General features: G+C 58.5%; 1 protein-coding gene across 3 annotated transcripts in view; it reads right to left on the reverse strand.

The window, feature by feature from the left end:
• The window catches only part of SUSD4 (sushi domain containing 4), a 93612-nt gene that overhangs the window by 45111 nt on the left and 23862 nt on the right, over positions 1-24639 (reverse strand). For 2 of the 3 annotated variants that reach the window (XM_045048449.1, XM_023247991.2), the window contains exon 3: positions 2630-2842. The exons of the other annotated variant lie outside the window; for it this stretch is intronic. In XM_045048449.1, the coding sequence (XP_044904384.1) occupies positions 2630-2842 (213 nt within the window). The remainder of the gene's footprint in view (positions 1-2629; positions 2843-24639) is intronic. 3 annotated transcript variants of the gene reach the window in all.

Consider the following 24639-nt stretch of genomic DNA (forward strand, 5'->3'; position numbering starts at 1 on the left):
CCCCCAGCAGACCTGAGCAGAGGCCCATCGGTGGCTCTCACCCTGTCCCCTGGGCTCTGGACTTGCCACATCACCGCCCTGCACCCGTGGGGTGTGTTTTCAGTCCCCTCCACCACACCGCCGCCTCCCCTGCTCCCTGAACAGCGACCGTCCTCAGCTCTGCTTCGGGCCGTGGGGCTCCGGTCTCTCGGAACCAGCCTGGAGAGGACGTCTCTGCATCTGCAGGGTGGAAGGTCTCAGTGCCGTAAAACTCCACCGCCTACGTGATCAGGCCCATGAGTCCAAACCTGAAACTCTGTCGTTTTCTTAGAGGGAACGATTAAGACTGGAATCGGGGCTGAGGTGGAGCGTGGTGAAGAGACAGCGGGCACCCGGGCGAGCAGAGAGGTGCCACCTCGCTTCTGTAGGGTGCCTATAGCAGGATAACAACGCATTTTCCTGCATCTAAACCTACTTTTCAAAAACCCGCATCTCAGGCAGGACTGGCCGCCAGCGTGACAGCCCGGGAGGGGTCCAGGTGACAGCGACAAGACCAGGGGCTGGACCAGGTCTGTCCCTAAATCACCATTTAACTCCGGGAAGGCTCTCGGTTTCTCTTTGGGTCCGACAAAAACCAGATCAGAAGGGGGGTTTGGGCCCCACGTTCCTCTGAGTCCCTCCGCCCTGAGCACCGACACCACCACCTGTAGTGACCACGCGTCCTTGGGAGTGGCCTCCGTGACACGACCTCGCAGGGGAAAACCCGCGGCTCCAAGCCTGCTGCCTGCACGTCTGCTATGTGACCGGGACAAAGCCAGCGAACCTCTCTGAGCCTCACCTTCCTAACCGGGGAGGCTGCCCCCTCGAAAGTGCTTCTCAGCGTTGAGGGCTTATCTGAACGCGGTGACTGACCCGTTACTACTGCCGCCCAAAATTCAGCACCTTGACGCCCGGACGGAGGGAACCAAGGAATTCAGCAGCCCGGCATCCGCACGGCACAGTCCTGGCCGGGGCGGGAGGCCACGCACACCTCAGCGGAGAACGGTTCCGCGTTCTCGTGCCCCCGCCCCCGCGGTCCACGAACAGCGACGCACGTCTCCACCGTCGCAGCAGCACAGGCCGCCCCTTCCCGCACGTCTCCCAGAGCCCACCAAGGTCACCGTTATTGTTGAGAAACGGCTGCTACTTAGAAAGGTGGTTTCTGTTCTTCCAAACTCTCTGAACCGATCCTGAGAGCACAACACGATGTCTGGGCCCTCTGTGGAAAGGGTGGTCTTATTTTCGGCTGTGGAAGGGAAGGGCTGGCAGTCCCCGGGGCGCCCCAGGAGCACGGCCCTCCCCGTACACCTGGGGCTGTCCACAGCAGACGCTCCTTCCCCTTCTGGAATTACTACAGACCACGTGCTTATGGAGGCCTGGAAAGGGGCCATCTTTTTTTCCCCCCCCAGGACGGAAATACGGAAAGGTCTCCCCATCTCCGGGCAATAACCACGAAGCCCACGTGTCCTCTTTGCCCTCAGATGTTCCTGAGCTTGTCCAGATTTTAAACACTGAGGCCGTAGGACACAGATTTTGGCAGGAGAGTCAGGATTTGCAAACCAAACACACTTTTAATCAGTAGAACCTCATGGAAACCATAGCCTGCACGGGCTGCACGGGAGCAGAAAATCTGAATGTACAGGGTGCCTGGGTGGCTCAAGGAGGCGTCCGACCTTCGTTTCGGCTCAGCTCATGATCTCAGGGTTCAGAGCCTGCTTGGGATTCTCTCTACTGGGGGGTCTGTTTCTCTTCTGTTCCGTTTATTCGTCAGCTTTGTTCTTTAGAATCCACACGGAGGTGAAATCACGCGGTATTCGTCTTTCTCTGACTTATTTCACACTAATTCTTTGTGCTAACTTTTTCTCTTTAAAAAAACAAAAACAAAAACAAAAACAAAAAACCTTGAAATTAAAAGCCAGGGCACGGCGAACTCTGGGGACAGGCCGCAGTCCCCAGGAGGGCTGAGCCGGTGCCCCGTCAAGGCCTCCCCAAGTCAGCTACGGAGAGATGTTCACAAGAAGGATCTCGGCTCCTTCAGAGTAACAGCCCGCATGCCGCGGTCACAGCTCCGTGATAAACCAAAATCGACGACGGACCCTGAACCGAGAGACCCAGGCTCTGCCGGCCTCAGACACACAAACCGCATCGCGCCTCCCCAACCAGCTGCACCCAGGGCTCCCTTCCGGACCCTACGCACCTACAAGCAAAGCCGTCTCGACCAGCAGGCGTGGGCTGGCGCGAACGGTAAGTGACTGCCGCGTCTCAAGCAGGATACTTGCCAGAAACAAACGCCCGCCAGGTCGGCTGGCCCTGCGGTGCTCCCTCCTTACGTGGCTCATGTCCAAAACGTGCGTCTCCGTATGGACCGAGGCTGCACACAGTGAGTGGCTCTAACGTTCTCCCAGCCACTCGCTCACACAGACGAAAACGGTGACGAGTGGGGTTGGAACTGGGGCGGAGGAGGAACACGGCCCCTCCTGCCACGGGGGCGAATTCATCCCGGGCCCCAGCCCTGGCCACACCGCCTTCCCATCCGCATGCAGGCTGGGCCGGATGGCGCGGCCCGGGGTATCGGCCTGCCCGGACGGGGCGGGCAGGGCGCGCACTTTACCTTCTCGCGCACAGACAGGCTTATCGCTGGGGATCCAGCCGAGGGTGCCGTTAGGGTGTCGCACACACAGTCTCTTTGTGGAGCCCTTCAGCTTGAACCCGTCTTCACAGTGAAACTGGGTGACAGAGCTCTCAGGGAACACCCCTCCGCTGGGCGTCCTGAAGCCGTTCTCGGGGACGCCTGGGTCCGTGCACGCCTGAAGGCCATCGAACCCTACATTGACAGAGAGAAGAAAAGGTGCCTCTGAATGCATCCCCCGGACGCCGAGGGCCTGCCCACGTCAGGGACAGACACTGTCATTCCACACGCCGTGGCCACGCGGCCACACAGCACGAGAGACGAGAATAGAAGCCCTCTCTGTGACTCGGGACGGTGCTGGCGGGAGTCCTCCTGACCGACCCCACCCTTTGTGGAGGCTGGAGGAGCTGAAGCCACAGAACAAAGATGGGAAGGAGGTGGTGGAACCTGAGCCAGGCCCTGCAGGACATACTGACACTCCAGGGACAGAACAACGCTGTCGGGGAGGCCGGGATGGCGTCCTGGCAGGGTTGGCCTGAGCAGTGAACACCCCTCCCCTCCCCTCCCCGCCCCTGGCCCTTTGCTCCTTCCCTTGTGCCAGGCCTCCTGGAGGCTCCCCGAGGTCCTGGTGGCTTCCTAACCCATGAGACCAGCCCTGCAGGGAACAGTGTGGGGAACAGCACGGTCCGTGCTGAGCTGTGAGCCCTTCATCTTTGCGGCCCACAGTCCATTCCGGTTCTGCACAGAAAGAGCTCCCCAGACGTTTGAGGAATGAATGAGCCGTGTTGGGGAAGGGAAGCATACTGAGGTGACCCTGGAGGGCCGGGTCAAGTGAGGAGGCAGTGGGTGGGTGTCCGAGGTTCTGCAGACGTTATAGCTGGAGGGAGAGCCTGTGCAGGTGTCAGAGCAGAGGGGAAACCTGGCAGGTGCCCGCGGGGAGGGCAGCACAGTGTCCTTAAGTGATGGGGTCCTGTCTTCACTTGGAAGGAAAGACACAGTCGGACTCCTCAAACTATTGCTCAGGTCGACTGCCTGCAGTCCAACAGCCCTAGGCGACCAGGGAGTGGTGGCGAGGGGCAGGCGAGGGCCCGGTGAGCAGCTGCCCGCCAGCCAGGGGGGATGGGCCTCTGGATCACTGTGGGGTGGGGGTGTCCTGTCCAGAAGGACCTTCGGCGCAAGAAGGAAGCAGAAAGCAGGAGGCAGAATGGGAGCCGAGGGTGGGGCGGGAGGCGGAGCCACAGTGGGAGGTGGAGTTGGGGGCGGAGTCAGGAGTGGAGGAGGAGGTGGAATCGAAAGGCAGGCAGGCGGTGAGAGGCAGAGTCGTGGGGCGGGGTGGGAGGTGGAGCTGGGAGGGGCGGGAGGAGGAGGAGCCAGAGCAGGGGGCAGAGCTGGAAGAAGAGCTGGAGTGGGAGGCGGAGCCAGGGGCGGGCCGAGGGGGAGGAATCAGAGCCGAGGTGCAGGGGTTGGGGTGGAGGGAGGAGAGGCGGAGCCGGAAGGCAGAGCCGGAGCCAGAGGTGGGTAGGGGGCAGGAGGAGGAGCTGGAGCAGGGGGCGGGGCGGGAGGTGGAGCCAGAAGGGGCGGGGCGGGAGGTGGAGCCAGGGGCGGGGCAGGAGGCAGAGAGGACAGCTGAGGGAGCCCAGGGCTTGGTTGCCGGGGGAGGGGGGGGGCGGGGGGGCAGCGGGGTGTCACGGCAGGAACGGAATCCTGTGCTGTTAGCTGCAGCTGGCACACGACGTCACATTAGTGTTGGGTGCACAACACGGTGAGCCCGCAGTGTGCATGTGACGCTGCGGTCACATGAGCGGAGCTGCCGTCATCACATCTTCACCACACAGCACAGCTGACCGTACTCACAGTGCTGTGACTGTTCTCCCCGGACCCGCTCTCCCCGCGCTGCTCCCTGCACCCCTCTCCTCCGGCAACCACATGTGTGCTCTGGACCGTTTGCGTTTTAGATTCCACGAAATCCTACAGTATTTGTTGCTCTTTGTGATTTATTTCACTGAGCATAACACCCTCAAGGTCCATTTATGTTGTCACAAATGGCAAGATTTCATTCTTTTTGTGGCTGCATAATATTCCATTGTACGTATACCACTTCTTTGTCCATTCATCGGTCAGTGGACACGGGCTGTTCGTAGCTTGACGATCGTAAATAACCCTGCAATAAACACAAGGGTGCGAGTGTCCTTCTGAATTAGTGTTTTCATCTTCTATGGGTAAATCCTTAGTAGTAGAGTTACCGGATTACATGGCATCTCTATTTTTAATTTCTTGAGGCACCTCCACCCACACTGCTCTCCAGAGTGGCTGCACCAGTTTGCATTCCCACCACCAGTGCACGAGGGGTCCCCTTTCTCCACATCCTCGCCGACACCTGTTGTTTCTTGTGTTGTTGATTTGAGCCATTCTGACAGGTGTGAGGCGGCAGCTCATTGCGGTTGGACTTGCATTTTCCTGATGATGAGTGATGTTGAGCATCTTTTCATCCATCTGTTGGTCATCTGGACGTCTTCTTTGGAGAAATGTCTGTTCGTGTCCTCTGCTCATTTTTTAATTGGATTGTTTGGGGGTTTTTTTGTTTGTTTGTTTTTGGTGTTATGTGAGTTCCTCATATACTTTGGATATTAACCCCAGGGACTGAGAGCTTGAACAAAGGGATAACGGGGACCAGACGCGTGTCTCCGAATGACTTCTCACCCAGGCAGAGGACAGACTTGCACAGACTAGGCAGGAGGCAGGAAGACCATCAGAAATAACTCCCAGGTACCAGGTTATGTCAGGATCCAGGGACAGTTTATTTGTGAAAGACAGACTCATGGATCCCAGTGCTCTCAGGGTGGGGGGCAAAGGGCTGTGCTTCTGGAAAGCTCTCCAAATGGCTCTGAGGCAGCCAGTCCAGCTCCTGGGAGGGCCAGCAATTGAGGCATGTGGAGTCTCAAGCTACTGCAGCAGTCGTGGCGAGAAATGACAGGCCAGAAGAGGCAGGAGTGGCGCAGAGAGGCCGCAGGAGATACTACGGACACAGAAGCGCAAATTCAGGGACGGAAGGGATGGCAGCAGGGGTGAGGGGAATGAGTTAAGGGAGGCATCTAGGATGGTCCCAGGTCCTGGCGCTGAGCCTGCATGCAGGGGGACGGGACTCGGTGAAAACCACCTGGGGCCAAAGGGGGGTGCGGGGAGTCTGGGTCTGGAGACACCCAGGCAAGGTGGGGGTGACCAGCCGGAGGAGCAAGTCTGAGCCGCATGTCTGCGCACAGACGGCAGCTGGAGGCACAGCTGGGTGGCCTCCCGGGAACAGACGGTGAGAGGAAGCCACGTGGCACATGGCTGAGACAGCGGCACCCACGAAGGCAGGCAGGCGGCTGGGCAAGGGCAAGAGACACACCGGGCACGGGGGCGCGGCCAGGCTGGAAGGGACTGCAGAAAGGAAGGGACTGCTGGAAGGGTTCAGACAGCCCGGGCTTGTCCTCCAAGGCACTCAGTGTACACGGAAGAACGCGGCTGAAGCCATCGCGGGTCATCCCGCGGCTGAAGCATTAGGGTCATGGGAGGGGCTTTCCTGTTATTGTATTAAGATCTTAAAATTAAAGAGATCTGAGCCTGTCTCCACGCAGCAGGGAGAAAGAAAGTCCGCAGATGAGGGATGGGGAGACGCAGGGGAGGGGGTCCAGCCCTGTGGGGGGGAGGGGGGCTCACCTTCCACTGAGGCAGGAAGGGGGTCTCCCGGAAAACGCACTGAGGGAAGGATGGTCCCCAAAACGTGTCCACCCTCCAGGACTGGCTTCAGGGGTGCCTCCCCGGGAACCATCCCTCCGCCTTCAGAGTCTGACCAGGAGCCTCTCTTCCCATCAGGGAACCTGTGCCCACATCTCCTAGAATCCTCCTCACCCTGGCAGCGTTGTGGTCTACCTCACGTCCTCCCCCGCTGTGCTGTGAACTTCTGGGTCGGGGGGGGGGGGCGGGGAGGGGAGGCTGTGTCTTATTCTTCACCTCCTCAGCCCCCGGCATGTTGTGTAGTAAGGGGGCATTCCACAGGTGCTGCTAATGGAGGAGGGAGAGAGGGAGGGAGGGAGGGAGGGAGGGAGGGGAGATGGATGGGTGGGTGGATGGGTGATGGGTGGGTGGATGATGGATGGGTGGATGGATGGTTGGATGGATGGATGGATGATGGATGGATGGATGGCTGGAAGAGGTATTCCTCGGGTGAGGTGGGCGTGAAGGGCTCTCCCCCAGCACAGACCCGTTCTCTCCTAACACCCTCCCGGCCCCTCCTTTCTCCCAACCCGCGTGGACCGAATTCCTTACTTCCTGACGACCTTCCTCCCACCTGCACCTGCACACACCTCCCCCTTCGTGCCTCTGCAGCGTAGGGCCAGAGCGGGTGGGGATGTGGCTGAGCCACATGCTTCCCTCACACCCACTAACCAGGGAGCCACACCGACTGCCCGTCAAAGGCACCGACCCCTCGGCCCGGCACACCTCCCTGCCCCAGCCAGGAAGCCGCTGTCTCTGAGAAAAGGACAGATCCCCCAGAGGAGAGCTGAGCATCCGTGATCCGTCAGAAGGACTCCTGCTCTCATAATTAACGAGGGAACCATGCTGCGAGGACGCAGTTTCCTCACGGGCCCGGTTCTGTGCTCTCCTTACTAATCCTTCCCTTCAAAAACCGCCGCCCTGTCCGCTGCCTCCCAGGGACCAGCCGCTGCGTCGCTCCGTTTCCAATGGTCTGAGGATCAGGACGCCGCTGGACAGGCCCGGCCGCCGACACAGAGGAGGGAGTGAGAACAGGTGAAGGGACCGAGGTCGGAGGACGGGATGGCGTAAGAGGCCATTCTTCATCCGGACAGTTGACCCCACCGAGCCAGACGGTCGCTTCCCACAGCCTGCCAGAGCTCGAGACGCCGCTTTCCAAAGTACCCCCTGCGGGTCGGTCCCCAGCCAGGGCTGCTTCTCCACAGAGCTGTCCTCTGCAACGTGGGGGTCAGCCCACCGGACGCACACCCACTGGGGACGGGGGGCCTGCCCGGAGGGTCCTAGTAGCCTGCCGTCCAGGCTCCAAATCCTGCGGATGCTTTGGAAGTGAGTGGCCACAGCTTAGGCGGGAGGAGAGAGTTCCCGGGTGATTTCTGATACGTTTCTTTTGGGGCAAACAGACAGAAAAGGGTACTTTCCTTTTTAACAAGCCCTGGGAGGTGGTACCTCCTGGCCATTCCTCCTAAATCCAATTCAGAACGCGGTGTGTACGCACAAGGGACAGTCCGTGTGACGGTCCACCTTATGGGTCAACGTGACCGGGCCACGGCGCCCAGACATCTGGTCACACGGTCCTCTGGATGAGATCACCATGTGAGTGGGTAGACTGAGTACAGCGGACGGCCCTCCCTGACGTGGGTGGGTCTCATCCAATCTATTGACGGCCCGAACAGAACAAAAGGTTGAGTAAGAGAGAACTCTCTCTGCCGGACATCATCAGGCTGGTGCGTTGACCTCCTCCCGCTGTCAGACTTATCCTCAGACCAGAGCTCACGCCATCGGCCCCCACTGGGTGACCAGGTTGCCAGGTAGATCTTGGACCTCCCAGCCCGCACACCCGCGTGAACCAGTTCCTTATAGAGTGTGTGCATGTTGTGCGTGTGAGTGCGCGTGTGTGCGTGCACGCACATGTGTGAGAGAGCAGGGGGGAGTAGGGAGAGCCCTCTCCTCCTGGCCCCGTTCCCTCCCGGGGTCCCAGGCTCGTGCCATCTTCCTAAAGGACTCGGACACTTTAAGGACGTGAATGACAGGAGAGCCAGTCGACCCCTCGTCCCAGGGGACACTGTTTCCCTCCAGAGCCGAGTCCCAGGAAGCAGCCTGGTGGGCAGTCCCGGCCTGTGACAGCCCCCGGTCCAGCGTCCCCTCCACTGGCACTGATGCCCCTGCCCAGCACTGTGGCCCCAGGAAACGTCCAGAAAGCTCTGTACTTGGTGCTCTGGCCCTCAGGGGAACAGGAGGAAAGATCCTTCCCTTTTCTTCCAACTGCAAGTTAGCAGCAGGCCCCGAGGGTCCTTCACATACCAAGAAATGCATCAAACCCCGGGCTCACGGGGGTCCTGACTTCCCGTCTGGCTACTTGGGAGTCAACCCACCAGGCAGTTTAGCCGTGAGCACCCTAAGAAGTCCAGAGAGAACCCTAAAACCGAAAGAGGCGTGAAAAGCAATCTTTGGGCTTCATCATGACTGAAAAGTCATGTTGGAGGAAGGAGGACTGTATCCAATGCGGCCAAATCAATTTAGAACCGGGGCCGGCTCTATCCCTCTGTAAACTGCTGTGTGAGTCTTTGCAAAAAGATACAGAATACAGACACAAAAATTGATTTTTTATGCATTCGCTTAGTGAGAGGGTCTGGGGCCAGCGAGGAAAGGGCGTCCCCGCCGAAGTTTAAACAGACGCGTCTGCACGTTTGCAGCTGAATCCAGAGCAGCACCGAGCCCAGCCCCCAGCACCCCTGTCAGTGTCACTGGCGGACACGAGACCCCCCAGGGGTCGGGGTCAGAGCCCTGGTGTCTGGGGTGGGGGGGATGCCGGGCTGGGAGCAGAGGCTGGAACCACACCCGGGCTTGGGATTCCGGCCCCCATGCAGCCCCCCAACACCCCCTTCCATGCCAGCCACCCCCACGGCTGCCCACGTCTTCACGACTCTGCAAAGTCTTTGAGGGAAAGGACGTTTGTGAACGTGTTTGGTCTCCATAGCTGTCCGGACAGGATGGAGCAAACAGCAGTGGTGAACTGTTAGGGCCGCCACGGGACACAACCCTCGTGGTCCCGCAGCACAGACACGTCCCGGTGCACGGTGTGGGCGAGATGCGTCACCCAGAACACCCGGAGCCCGGCAAGCCGGTCACCGAAGCCTTCTCCCAGGGAGGCCGGGGCCTGGCGAGCGGCTCCTGAGGCGGAACCGGCCCTGGACAGCATGGGACACTTGTCCTCAGAGACGAGAGTAAAGGCGGGAAGGTCGCGGGCCCGGGGAGTCCCTCTCCACACCATGAGGACGTTCCTCCGTCGGTCTGAACAGACCCGGCTTCGCCTGGGCCGAATGCGCTTTCTCTGCGGACAGGGTTTCTCTGAGAGCATCTCAGAGGAGAACGAACGCCTCTTCACCAGAAGGGAAAACCTTCACCCCTATCCTACTCTGAAGACCCTGGAGGTCAGGTGGCCCGGCCTGTGGAGCCAGAAGCCGGGTAGGCCCTGAGACCGCGGCGAGGCCCGTCTGACCGCCTGCTCACCGCGCCTTACGCCCCCTGGAGCTCTGCCGCCTCTGAGATCCTTTGCCCTCAGAGTGACCTTCGCTTACCTTTTTATTTTATTTTTATTTACTTGAGAGGGAGAGGGAGGGAGAGAGAGAGCGAGCGAGTGGGAAGCGGCAGAGAGAGAGGGAGACGGAGTCCCAGGAAGGCTCCGCTCTGAGCACAGAGCCTGACGCCCGGCTCCACCTCACACCCGTGAGCTCACGGCCTGAGCCGAGACCAGGAGTCAGGCGTTTCACGGACTGAGCCCCCCGGGCGCCCCTTAGCTCATCTCCTAAGCGAGCGCGTGGACCAACAGCCTGTCGGATCCCGGAAGCACAGGAACTGGTGGTGTGTGTGCAGCAACACAGAAGAAATGACACGAAGCAAAACCGGCCAGCAGACGGACCAACCCTCCGACACCAGCGTCCGCGCACACGGCGCTCCAGGTTGATCACACGGAGCCGCCTGGCACGCCGGAAGCTTCCGGCCACCGCACAGCCACCCGGACATCATCTTCACATCCCAGCGGCCCGTCCTGGGCAAGGTCAGGCTCGAACACGCACAGGATCCCGTCCCCGACAACAGACAGTCCGGGGGCCGCTGGACACGTGCCAGGAAAGGCTGGAAGGACCGGGCAAGGTGGCCCCCGGCTGCCACGGATGCCTCCGCCCACCGGGAGGGAGGAGGCCGGCCCGTCCCAGGCCCGCCCTCCCCTGCAGAAGCCAGGGTGGGCCACGGAAGGCCCTCGCAGGACTTAGAGGAGGTCTCAGAGTCAGAACTCGGTAAAAATAGCAACCTAACACTGTTACAGTTACAATTAAAGTCTACGGGAGGGGCGCCTGGGTGGCGCAGTCGGTTAAGCGTCCGACTTCAGCCAGGTCACGATCTCACGGTCCGTGAGTTCGAGCCCCGCGTCGGGCTCAGGGCTGATGGCTCAGAGCCTGGAGCCTGTTTCTGATTCTGTGTCTCCCTCTCTCTCTGCCCCTCCCCCGTTCATGCTCTGTCTCTCTCTGTCCCAAAAATAAATAAACGTTGAAAAAAAAAAATTTAAAAAGTCTACGGGGAAAACGTAATTTGCTTTACAAAAGTTGATTCGTGACCCTCATTTCCCTCACAAGATCGTTATTAAGTGGTTCTTGACCCTCTCTGTTCCAGTCGAAATAATCTCCGTGTTTGACGGCATTTCAGCTCTTTGTTTTTAAAAAGAAAAGGGAAGAAGGAGAAAAGGGGATTGCTATAATCTATTTATATGCTGAACCATCACACAGCGCTGGGCACTGGGAGAAATTCACTACACAAACCACCGAGCCCAGGCCCCCTGAAGAGTGAGCTTACATCCAGGACTGTCAGAAGCGGTTGATAAGCATGTTGTGGCCTTATGGTATGACGAAACCTATTTGAAGGGTCACAACGGGCACTTTTTGGAAGTGAAATAGAAAGGAAAAGTCAGAGTGGCTCTCACAGGGTAAAGGGGAGGACCGTTTCGTGTGGTTTCATTAGCTGTTAGTCTGCAATGTAAAATACATCTGTTTCAGCGGTTCACAAACAGGTTTAAAAAACACTGCTCTAAATACACCCTGCCCTGTCATTCTATTGAAAACATACAGTTGCTTCAAATAACGTAGTTGATGCCTAAGGGCACAGGTTGTGGGGTGAGACTGTGTGCTTTGAATCCTGACTTTGCCATTTTCTAGCTGTGTGATCTTGGCCAAGTTACCTAACCTCTCTGTGTTTCTTCATATGTAACGTGGCTATTATAAGTGCCTACTTCTAGGGCTATTGTGTAATTTAGGTGAGGCATAAATAGACATAAAGCAATGACTAGCACACGGCAAATCCATAATAAGTGAAGGAAAGCTGTTACATTAATATTCAACCAGTTCCCTAAAGAACAAAAACATAGAGCTTCATAAAATGGTAACCTCCTGATTTCCTAGAACCACCTTAATTTCCAAAAATACTCAAGACTGTTTCCTATGATGCTCTAGGATTAAGAGTCTTTGCAAATGACTGTTGGGCATGAGCACAACAGTCCTGCCCTTGGCCCAACGGGTGAGCCTTAAACAGGCAGACTCTGACTTCTGTAAATTAGGAGCCGAGCCTGGAGGGGAGAGCTGTGGCCGGCGCTCTGGGCACTGACCTCTGTTCTGGAGCCAGCAGCCGGCTCCTGGGGAGGCCCGTCCGGTGCTGTCCCCTCTGCCCTGCGCTGTCCCCTCCCCCTGGCACAAGGACAGCCACATTCCTGGGGATCTGAGAGTCCAACCAAAACCACACAGAAAACACGGAGAAAGCACTCAGAGCAAACAAACAGGTTTAAGACAAATTTTCGAACACGACACACAACCAACAATTCAACAAAGCAAACCAAAGGCTTCTAAGTTAATTGTGTTTGTGAATGTGGGGCTGTGTCACTCCATAATTCAGCATGTTATCACTTTACAGATTTAAGAGGTATCCGGAAAAAACCATTACTAATTAGGCTAAACAGATTTCTCACTGGAGAGGCAGGATCCCCGCCCACCCCCACCGCACCCCAGGAAACACAGCGAAGACGCCAGAAAGCAAGACCCGGCACGTTGCTGTGGGCCGGTGTCTGTGTCCCAACGGCCCACACGCTATTGTTACAGCGGAGTGACATCAAGCAGACCCCACCGACACCGACTTTCCTGGGGCCACGCGATGACATCCACACAGCACCCACCCACACTGGGGCCACGGCCTGCACCCCACACCCGGTGGGAACCTAACGGCAGCTCCGAGCAGCTGGGTGGCCAGCACGTCAGGTGGCTCTTCCCTGGAAATCGTGGGAATGCGTCAATGTTTCCAGAATTATCCAGAGATGAATACAAAGTCTGCTGCGTCTGAGCAAGGAAATGCAGCAAAAATAAGTCTTAATAGCATAATTTAGACTTGATTAAAATGCATAAAGGCCACAGATGTGGAAGTGTAGCGCTTCCCCGTTTGATGCCAGACTGACATTTTCCCCCTCTTGATTTAATTCACTTTGATTACCCAATTATTCCTAAACTCATTCTCTCGGTTTCAGCTCCAATGAAACGGATAACGGTACTAACTCATAATGCGGTTTCCACCCCAGTCTCAACACCGCTCCACAAACGCTCGCCCAACAACATGACACAATTATCCCAGGCTGCGCTATTACAACACGGCAAAACAGAATAAGCCTTTAGACGTTTGAAGTAAAGCAGCACAGAAAACCACCCCCAGAAGACTCTGAGGGTCTCTCTCCGCCACAGGAGATGGGGCACGGAAATTCTGTAGTTGCTGTAAACCCAGAATTATTACTTGACAACGTCTGACAAAGACGTGGAAACATTGTGAAACTGATCAGTAAGTTACAAACGTGACTCTTTTCTAAAGCAAGTCCCGACCAACATAAGGAGGCTGTCTGTGTGACCAGCTGTGTCCCCGACAGGCAGCTCGGTCTTGTCACTAAGTGAGGTGCACGGACAGCCTCTCCCTCCACTTATAAATTCCAGAATGTCTAGTCTCTTTCTCATAAAAACTGGTGACGACCCCCCGAAGCACAAGCCCTCGGATGGAAGCCCAAGAGACGAGTCAAGGTTTAGAAAAAGAAGAAATTTCTAGAACACATTCTCAAAGTGCCCGTGGCCCTTTTTGTTTCTGAAACTTCAAATGTCCTTTCGTTTCTGTGAGCGATGGCTGTAGGGCAACACTAAAGCCGTTTTCCATGTGCTCAGGACTTCAGTTTCCAAAGTGCACACACGACCTCGTTTCATCCACGTCACCCCCCGTGGGATCTATACAACAGTTGGCGGTATCGGCTCTCACAGTCACTTCATGAAAATCCAGCTGCTAATAAACAGCCCTAGCCTCACACGGTCCTTCTGGAAATACCACGTGTCGGCATCCCTTCCCCGCCAAAGGCTCATGGCAAGCTGGGGTCTGGGTCACCTGTGAGGCTCCTAATCTCTGTGTACATTCCCAAGGGCCGCCCAGACTTTTCAGGCCTCGGGGACAGCGAGGAAGGGCAAGACGCTGTGAAATAAGGTGGAAACACAGCGCTGGCTGACTTGGGGCCACGCTCTCCCCGACGGGTCTGCAGGTGAACCCCACCGTGCGCTTCGTCAAGCAGCAAAGAGCTCGGGGCTCCGTCTCATTTTGCTCATCTCTCTGTGCTCAAGACGATTAGCTGGAGGGAAGTCTCGCCTGCCACCGCCTACCAGAGTCTCCACGGCAAAGCTGCCCACGTTTCCACTCCGTCCCCTGGGAGTCTCGTGGGTCAAAGCCACCACGCTGCTCACTGACCCTTCGTCTGACAGAGGGCTGGGCGCGTGGCAGTTAACGAGCACTACATGCCACGTCTGTTGCACATCTCCTTCACAAGCTTATTTAAGTCAAACGGATCTTTACAAAAATACATTGAAAACTATAAAATACTATGCACGTATGTATCAGCTGAAACCACTCAGCCACGCAGAAATTACAGAAGGTTCCTGCTGGAGGGAATCTTAGAAGTCACCCAAAATAGCTGGGAAATGTGAGACCCAAAAGTTTAACCGACTGCATAAACCGGGACAGCTCCGAATGAGGGGGTCCCAGAGCCCCCCCCCCTGCCCAGGTCTCTGCCTGCTTGGGGAGGCCACGCCACGTGCCCCACGATGGGCACCCTGACCCGACCCACCCATGCCTCGGACCGCTGCCAAGCTGACCTCCAGTGAAACACGTGGGGGGGGGGGCAGGTCATTAAATACGAAGGGTTTCCTCCAAGTCACGATGCCAACACGAATTTGTTCCAAGCGACTTGGGCAGAGCCTGTCATTCTCCTCTTTCCTAACCATAAAACGTGGGAACATCCTCCTCCTGATGCTCGATGCCCTCTGCCAACCACCTGAGCCCGGCAGGCTGAGGCACCGAGCAGCTTCCTGCGCCAGGCCAGCAGGGCTTCAAAGCGAATCAGAATCACGAGGACGCACGGTGCACACGTGCTCCAACACCTCACAGATGACGGCACAGCCCGCGGGTGCAGCGGCCTCCCCCCTCCATGTGCTCCTCGCGGTGTATCTATTTGCCATCGGCTCCCTGTGTCCCTGGGGCTTCTCGCTGGGCAGCAGGGGGGCAGAGGCCACTGCAGGGCCAGGGAGGCGGGCCTGGCGTGCTCTGGGGGGGGCGGGGGGGCCCCTGAGCCGCCCGGAGGAGCAGGGCCCCAGACGCTGGCTGTAGAACCGGCAAATGGAGAGGCAGCCTGGCAGCCGCCAAGGCCTAATGACCCAGCGCCCTCCCTGCCTGGCGCCCAGGACCAGATGACCCTGGAAGGACCGGGAGAAGGAGCGGCCCCGCCCCCCACGACAGACACACACACACACACTCCTGAACTTCTGATCGAACTGCTCATCAGCCAGGCCGGTAGGGCTCCAAGGACATCGCACTTAATTTAGAAGAATCCAGGATGTGCCCCCTCCTGCCTCTCGGTCTCCGCACGGAGCCTCGTCCCTGCTGTGGGTCTGGTGTGAGCATGGAGGGGGGACCCTGGGAGCCGCTACTCCAGAGCGAATGAGGCCCCAGGGGGAGGCGTCCCCACGGAGGAGACGCACTCTGCCCAAGGACCGGCCTTCTCCCACGACCGGACTCTAGCGCCCACGAAGCACAGGCATCTGGTTTCCCTGCGCCAACTATGTTGCTCAAGAACTCACATCCGCAGCGTCTCGCTGAGCGCCAGCACCAGTCCGTTCGGGAGCCGGGACGGACAGGCCAGCCTCACTGTGGCCTCGGGCGCAGGGACGAAGGAAGGTTCTCAAGCGTAGGCATAAAAAGGCTGCGCATTTTATTTTACGGAGGCCTGCGGGCCGGTGCCTCGGACCAGGCCGGGAGGGCCGAGCGCGGCAGCAAACTGGGACTGTGGTGCAGACACAGCACGGCTCCGGCCGGCGGCTGTGGCAAGCGCGTGCACCCCGACGCTCTCCTACCGGGGCCTCATGCACGACCTCAGAGACCCCTACTTGCACGGTGGGTCACGCGGCACTTTCTCAGGAGCACCTGTTCGTGGGGCACCTGAGCCAAGATGATCACGTGCGATCTATTCCTATGATAAAACGCTCTAAAACCATTAAAGTCAGGCTTTGAAGATTTTCCAATCATTAAGTGTTAATGGTTATGGGCCAACTCCGCACATATGCAGTTGATTAAGAAGACAAAACACAAAACAGCGTGCACGTCGTGGTCCTTGTCTTTAATACACAAAAGGGATGCACGTCTGTAGAAAAAAAGGGAGACGCCCGAACGTTACCTGTGTTACTTGGGATTGAGGGCTGATGTTTTATTCTTTATACACGTCTGTATTTTCCAAGTTCTCTGCAATGAATATTCATAATCGAGAAACACGTTATTTTTTTACAATCCCTGGTGGCAAGGGGGCATTAAGCTGGGGTGGGTGAGAGATAGCCCGCGGGGCTGTCCACAGACACGCAGCGTCAGAGACTGCAAACAGCACAACAGGAGGTTCCGCCAGGGGGACGCCGGGCTGAGGACAGCCGTGTGTCCCTGGGTATTAAATTCCACAGAGCCGCCTGCCAATCACATACCATCCCTGTAGTGCTGTCCCTAAAACACCTCCCTGCCAGAGGACCCCGCGGGTCTGGCTGCCGGCCCCGAGATGCCGCGGGCGAGGCTGGCGGCTCTCCCCCCGGGAGGGTCCCCTGCACGTGGAAAATAAACGTGTGCACTCGGGCCAGGCACGGTGCGACCAGGAGAGCAAAACGGATGGATGCCGGGGATAAAACCGCCGTCTGGTCGGGATTGATAATGAACCGTTACATCCTAGCTGCAATTACCTAATTTCTGAAACCGTGTTATAAATACGCCGTCAGTGGAGTTCGCTGGTGAAGAAAGGACGTGGACCAGAAACGGCTGGACGAAACACCACCAGTTCCCAAAACGAGCATGCTTCTCCCTCACCTTAGCTGAACGCTACGTGGAGGATGAAGGGACACGTTCCCTGGGCAGCCTGGGGGAGCTAATGAGCAGCTCTGCTTCATAAACAAAATCATAGTCACCAAAGGGCATCGAAAGATGCCCCTTCCGTCACAGATTTCCACCCTCACTCACGTCACAGAATTGCAGCGGCGACGGAGGGGGGGCTTTGTGAGCGGTGCGTGTGGGAATAAGTTAATTTAAGATGAATGCGAAGGAAAAATGCAAGCAGGCATCTGTTCGTTCAGAAACAGGCTCCGGGGTTTTACTGTTACTATTTTTCTTGCAAAATTTTATAAAATCCCCAAAGCTCTGTAACATAGAAGCAAATGAGTCTTCCTCCCTCGAGTGCCAAGTGCAGCCTGGACCGGCGTGAACCGGCCAGAAAACAGGACGCGGGTAAACCCCAGGCTGGCACCGCACCTCTGTGCTAGTTGCTAACAGAGCAGCATTGGGGGCGGGGCTGAGCTGCCTGCTAGTTTTCTCCCAACTCAAATCATCTGCTAATGTCATCTCTGCACTTAACTCCAGCCAGGAGCTGTGGTGGCGCCTCCCCCCGCCCTGGAAGGTATTACGAATTAGAGCCAACAGGGTGAGCAGGGATTCTGTGCTTCGTTTGCACGGCTAATGGTTCGGTCCTGAATGGTGGTGCTCAAAATACCGCACACGAGCCAGCCCGAAAAAAAACTCACGATTCTGGCTGCATTTAAGGGCTCCTGGATCCCGCGGGCCCAGACAGCGTACCTGGAGCTGCCGTGCAGATGCGCCTGTCACAATTTCAAAGTCGGACAGGAAGAAAATGGAGCAGCTGCTGCTTAATCTTTCATGGAGCCCAGTTTGCCTCATTAGCTGGCAAATAGGACAGGCTGGGCCGGGAGCAGATCTGGCCTCCGCTCCGCATGAGAAAAAGGCGATCTGTGTCAAATCGCTCACTCTGCTTGGGGGTGGGGGCACGGTGGCCGCTGGCCCGCTCTAGCGCCTCAGTGACACGTGGCCCTCGGCAAACTGCAGAAGCTTCCATAGAGCCTCGTGACCGTGCCTGAAAAAGAGGGACGGGGAATCACCTTGTCCATCTCAGACCTGCGGGGCGCCCAGAGAAGGAAGGACCCCGACGCTTTGAAAACACTGAAGGGCTAACCCAAATGCAATTTGAGAGGCCCTGAATTGGTAAACTGAGTCCCAAGGGCACAGGATTGGACTGGAGGCACAGAGGTGCGGCTAGGACCCTCAGCCCTCACCCGAGACCCAAGGAAAATCCCTATCTTCCCATCTGCTTGATGTCCCCTCCCCCTGCAGCCAGGCAGTTGGAAAGAGAGGTAGACCTGGTTTCCTGGGTCATTTCAACTCAGAAACGGGGTGGTGTTACCAGGAGGCAAGTGGTGGTGACCTGCTGAGGGGGGAGGTGGGGGGTGAAGGGAGGTAAGCCACTGGGGAGGGGGAAGGAGGGAGGGAGGGAAGCCGGGGGGGAGGGAGGGAAGCCAAGGGGGAGGAGAGAGCTGGGAAGTGTGGGGCAGCCAAGAGGGAGGGGGGCTGGGAAGTGGGGGGGGGGCCAGCCAAGGGGGAGGCCAGCTGAGGCAGTGGGGGGGGGGAAGGGGGGGAATCCGGCTGGCCCGGCCCCAGCTCCTAGGCACACCTTCCAGCTGGGACTTCCCAAGTGATGTGTGTCCTTCTTATCCGTCCGTGGTCCCAGGAGAGCTGACAAGATGACCCAGGATGGAGCCCAAACACCAACCCCAACCCCACCAAGCCCAAACACCAACCGTGTGGTCAGAGGTGGGCTGTGAGGCACGTGGCGTCGGCCTGCCCTGGGGGGGGTGGGGGACGGGGCGGTGAAGATGCAGGTTAATCACGTGGCCAGGCTGCTGGCAGGTGGGCGGGGGGGTCGGCTCCAGACGTGAGTGCAGGGTGTGCCTTGCAGGACGTGGCCCCACACCACCCCACGGGGGCCTTGAACCCTGGAACCTGCTAGGGCTCCAAGGGCAAGGGGGAGCTGAGGCCAGCGGCCTGGGAGCCGGGAGGCGGCCTGGTGGGCAGCAGGTGTGCCCCTGGGCCGTGTCAGACCTCAGCCTGGTTCCGGAGAGATTGTGCTCTGAAATCCACTCACTCCTTCTGGAAGCCTGGGGACAGGGACTCAGCCGATGGCACACCTTTCTCCCTCCCACCCAGGACGCTGCTCACTTAACTTCTCTAGAACTCGAGTCCGGTTGTCACGAGGCCAAGCAGCCCATTCGCCCCCGGGGTCTGCTCGGCTGCAGCTGGCCTGGGGCTGCCCTGACCCCCGAGCCCCCGATGCTCAGCCTCTGGGCCCAAAAGCAAGATTCCTAAACTGGCAGGCTCTGCCTTCACCAGATGAGACAGCAACCTCCCCTGGGGGACATCGTCTTCGGCAAGCCCGGGACATGCACGCGGAGAGTTCACAAGGAGCCAGTGCATGAGGCAGCAGCGGCCGGGATGGTCCACCTGTTGCCAGCACTGGGAAAGCTGGCCTTTCCGCAGCATCAATGTCCTTCCCAGGGGCAAGCTTCCTCCCGCTGAATTTTAATCCCCAGTTCTTCACGGATTTCAATAAAGTCAGGAGCTTGGCTGGCACATTTCCAACTAGCAAATAAAATAAGGTATAAATACCCTTAGTGCTGGGGGCAGGCAGCGGGGCAGGCAGCGAGGCGGGCGGCGGGATGGGCAGGGGCTCCAGTCCCTGCATCGGGTGCGAGTCCTGCTCTGCCAGCCCCCGTGACGGCGGACAGGCCCATCCTGTGGGCGCTAGCACGGCCTCCAGGCACCGCCAGCCCGATGAGCTCTCTCCTGACTCCATGTGAAACTTCTGGCAGGAGTTCAATTTTGTCCTTGAAAAATGCTGGTGGGATTCCGCAGGAGTCCCTTCTGTCTCCTCTCTGCATCTGTCCCTTGTCAGCAGGTCTCGTGGCTCCGGAAGAGAGAGGTTCCCACGAGAGCCTGCCCAGCTCTCCCGTGTCAGGGGCAGGACGGGACAGGGCACGACCTTCTGATCCGGGAGCACCCCACACCTCACCTCTGCAGACTGAGCCAGCGGCTGCCCTCCCACCGAAAAGCAGGGCCAAAGGGACGGCGATGGCAGAGCCCCCCCGCCCCCACCAGGTCCCCGGCCCAGCCTTCCTCCAGTGTCCTGGGGGCGGCGCACACACGGCCAAGGGAAGCAGAACCTGCCAGAACCCGCTGTCAACCCCGAATCAGCCCATCTCCAGCTGTTTGAGGCAGGACAAGTCAATGAACCTCTCTGGGCCTCAGTTTCCTGCTCTGTCAAAGTGTGTGGGTGCACGCGTGTGGGTGGCGTGCATGCATGTGTGCGTGTGAGTGTGCACACGTGTGGGTGGCGTGCAAGGCTGCAATGGCAGCTGTGCATCCATCACACGATTTGAATCCATGGTTGTGAATCTGTCTCCTTGACTGAAGCGATATTGTCATGGACACAGACCACGTTTTATTTGTTTGTGCAACACGAATGGTATCTTGAAAATACTCACCGGGCGTATTTTCATTCCCTTATAGTCACGCTCCCGGCAGCCACCGGGCCCGTCCCCGTGGTGTGGAGCACGGTACCAGGAGAGGGAAGGAGGCCTCGGGACAAAGGCTGGGGAGTGGACAGCCATCCACGCTGGGGAAGAGCAGGGGTGCCCAAGGCAGCACCAAGGTCCTGAGGGCTCGTATTTCCTGCATCCCCCAAGACTGCGGGGAAGGAGACCCCTGCAGGTGTCTCGACATCGCCAGATGTCCGCCACGGAAGGGAAACGCCGTGGTAGTGGCTAGGTTCTCGGCTCCCACGTGGCAGGAAGGGACCTGCTGGGGCCACGTAAGGTGTGCGGGGGCTGCCGTGGAGAGAATACGAGCTGGGGACAGGACTCAGGACAGACCAGCAGCAGGTGACTGTACCGAGGAACCTCCCGGGCGTGAGGTCCCCAGCCACAGACTCGGGCGTGGACGCCAGCAGGACAAGGACCCCGGGAAGAACAGCTGGAAGCCAGCATCCCGCTCCCCCCACCACAAGGACACCTGGGCTTCCCTTCCCTCCACCAGACACTGGTCAGCACCGGGGACACAAGGCTGAAGCGAGCGTGGCCTCACGTGACCAAGGAGGAGGCTCCTGGGCCTCAGCACAGCCCCACGGTCCGGGCTGCACACACCGACCCCACACCACCCCAAGGTCAGCACAGCGTCCAGCCCGGGCTCTTCCTCAATGCGGCGGTGGGCCTGTGAATCCTCGGTCTTCGTTTTGCCACGGGGGAGGGAGCCACGGCAGCTGGAATTGTGAGTGCCACCGGATGGGGCTGGAAGCCGGCTCCCGTCACGTGGCTCCAGTGGCCCCCCCCACCCCCGTCTTCCTCGGAAGTCAGGAGAAACCCTCCCACGGGCTGAGATCTTCATTTAAAAAAAAAAAATCAACAAGCAAATTTAAACAGAAGAGAATTCCCAAACGATACTATCATTTCATCAAATTTAGCCATAAGACAAAATTCAAGAGAAGACAGGACTCTGACAGAAACATACTGAGAGGTGACGGGGAGATACGGTGGTTTTACAAAATTCTGAGGAAAACAACTCCAAACTCATACCAATCTTCATCAACGTGCACAATTTCCCATAAACTCGACGCTGGGCTCGTCCTATGATTTCACCAAGAATGGCTTTGCTGGAACGTGGTTAACCCGGATGGTGTGACCCAGACCCGCTCGGCCCACAGTCCTGCCACTGCCGGGGGTGGGGAGGCCCCTGGCACGCAGGAGACGGCCGAGGGGGTTCCAGGCCAGAGTCCGGACACAATGGGGGCCTGGCACCCGGGACGGGGGACCCGAACAGCCGATCCCAGACACCAGGGTTCAGTGAGACAGCAGGTTACACAGGGCCTCCGTGGCCAGACCTTCCAGGCACCAGAGAGTGGGTTCTCAGCGCTGCCTCCCGGCTCTCTGGCCTCAGCAGCCACCCTCCCCTCTGAAGACAGGATGGGGACAGGACACTGCAGGCCGAACGTCACCTGTTGTCAGTAATTAGAGTTCTCCCAAAATCTTTGATGAAATCTGCCATTCTCACCTGCTACTGGACGCGAGGATGTCCAAGTACGACTCTTACCAAACACCCACGGCCGCTAGACCGTTTGGACTTCACGAAGGCTTCTCAGGCACCGTGTCGCACGCGGTCCTTCCTAGGGGCCCGGACACCCTCCACTTCGGGGGTGAGGCCACTGGGCCCTGAGATGCTCAGTGATCTGCTTGTGGTCTTGGGGCAGAGCCAGAACCAAGGTCACCACCAGCCCCTCCTGCCCACTAGCCACTCAGTCCTCAGTCCAGATGCCTCCGAGAGAATCCACCCGCTTGCTCTTAGAAAGTTCCAGGTCCCTCTGGTGGAATCTATCAGGACCTCCTCTCTGCCCAGCTCATACCTCCGTGCCTGCTGTTGGCACCTACTGCCCACACCGCCCAGACAGTCAGCGCACCCGTCAGGGACAGGGGCCCGACGATGCTGCCTCTGCGTCCGCCAGCCCCATCCTAGGTGAGCCCGACAGGCCAGCAGCCGCGCCTCGGGGGCCTGCCCTGCCTCCCTGGCTGGTCCACCGGGGATCCTGCCATTCGGACAGGTTCGGCAAGTCCCGCCCCTCCCACCCCTCCACGGACTCCTATGTTGGCCTGAAGTTTGGTGACACTGAGCACGATGCTTCGTGCCCCCGGGTTCCAAATCCCCACATCACTGGGCTGTGCCCAGAAAGCAGAAACCAGGGGCTGAGCTCAGCTCTGACCACCAGCTCCTGGCCTGGCACCCAGGGCCTCCCTCCACGCACGCCTGCTCTGCGCACTCAGCCCACTGTGCCCTCTGGGGCAGGTTTCGCTTCTGACAGTGGCTTCGTCTGTGGCTATGGGGTAGGGGGGTAGGTCCGGCTTTCCACTCCTGATCAGGGAGCCTCACCCCCAGCTCTCCCAGTCTCGATCAAGAAACGCACAGGAATAACTGTGGGTTGTCTGCTCCAACTTCATGGTTTATGTAGTCTCATTCCCCAAACCTGGAAACACCTTTTCCCAGAGCAGTAACACCCGACCTCTCCCCCTCCCACATTCTCCGCTCTGCGGCCTTGTGTGCTGTGCCCCCCCCCCCCAGACGCGAGTTCTCCCATCAGGCCTTTCATGCCAGAGGGGCCAGCAGAAGCTGACTCAGTGATGGGCCGACAGATGTGGTAGATGGACGGATGGACAGATGGATGGTCAGTGGACAGATGGAAAGATGGAAAGATGGATGGAGGGGCGCCTGGGTGGCGCAGTCGGTTAAGCGTCCGACTTCAGCCAGGTCACGATCTCGCGGTCCGTGAGTTCGAGCCCCACGTCAGGCTCTGGGCTGATGGCTCGGAGCCTGGAGCCTGTTTCGGATTCTGTGTCTCCCTCTCTCTCTGCCCCTCCCCCGTTCATGCTCTGTCTCTCTCTGTCCCAAAAATAAATAAACGTTGAAAAAAAAATTAAAAAAAAAAAAAAAAGAAAGATGGATGGATGGATGGATGGATGGATGGGAGGACAGACAGATGGGCAGACAGGCATAGACAGGTGGACAGTTGATGGACAGGTGGATGGACAATCGGTGGATGGATGGATGGACAGATGGATGGACAGACAGGCATGGACGAACGGATGGATAGATGGATCGACAAGTGGGCACAGACGGGTGGACGGACGGACAGACAGATGGTCAGTAGATGCGTGGACGGATGGACGGAGGGAAGGCACAGAAGAGGGACTCCTCCTCCGTGGAGGCCACCATGTCTTTCTGAATTTCTTGGACAAGCAGTCCACACCCACCCTCATAATCATGCCCTCTGGATGCCAAGCACGTTCTCAGCCGGGAGGTTGTGCGGTTTGGCCGCCACAACCCCTGGACGGCAGGTGCACCGGCAGCTCAGGGAAGGCGTGAAAGTCCCCAGACGGGAGGGGCTACATTTCTGACAGAAGCCCGACCCGCAGAAGGCTGCTCTCACAGGCCCGCCCTCTCCCACCTGCTCCTATGCGTCCCGAGAGCCCCCGAAGCATCTTGATCCCTCCCTGAGACTCTCATTGCCGGTCTTCAGCAGACTTTACGTTTCAACGGAGAGATTCAGAGAGCAACAAAGGAGAAAATGAAGTCCCCGCTACGAAAAACAAAACAGGTCAGCCGACAGCAAGGGGCGTGTCTGCCAGCATCTGTCGCGGTTACTGCTTCTGCTCTCCAGAAGCAGCACCAACAGAAGCGCACGTTCCCCGCCCGCACGGCCACCGCGCAGCCGGCACCAGGAGCCACAGAGCCGCACGCGGGGCACTGGCCCAGGTGGGCAGACTGCACGCACAATCGGGCGGGGCAGGCGGGTCTCACAGGCGACAGCCACGCAGCAGCCACGGCTCCCCGTCACGGATGTACTTGCCCGTCAGCAGTAAAAGATGTAGCAGTGCAGACGGGAAGGAGCCAGGGGCACCACCCACAGGGGGTGCTGGGGTCTCGTCCCGATAAACACGTCTGTGCCGCACGCCGGTGTGTCCCACGGCACGGTCACCACGAGAGGCACCACAGGTCTCCACCCGTGGCTCACCCGCTGAGGGGAGGGCGTTCTCACGGCAATTCCACGGAGCCTCCAACGGCCCGGCCCACAGGCCACCTGCTAGGACATCACCGGTCGCCCGCTCCCCTCCCACGGCACCCAAAACCACGGCCCCTCACAGGGGTGACCACTGCCCACCACCCAAAGGGTAACAGTAACGACTCCCATCCAGCTCTGACCCCCGGGGGCTGCC

Source organism: Felis catus, chromosome F1 (genome assembly GCF_018350175.1).
Source record: "Felis catus isolate Fca126 chromosome F1, F.catus_Fca126_mat1.0, whole genome shotgun sequence".
Classification (NCBI taxonomy): domain Eukaryota; kingdom Metazoa; phylum Chordata; class Mammalia; order Carnivora; family Felidae; genus Felis; species Felis catus.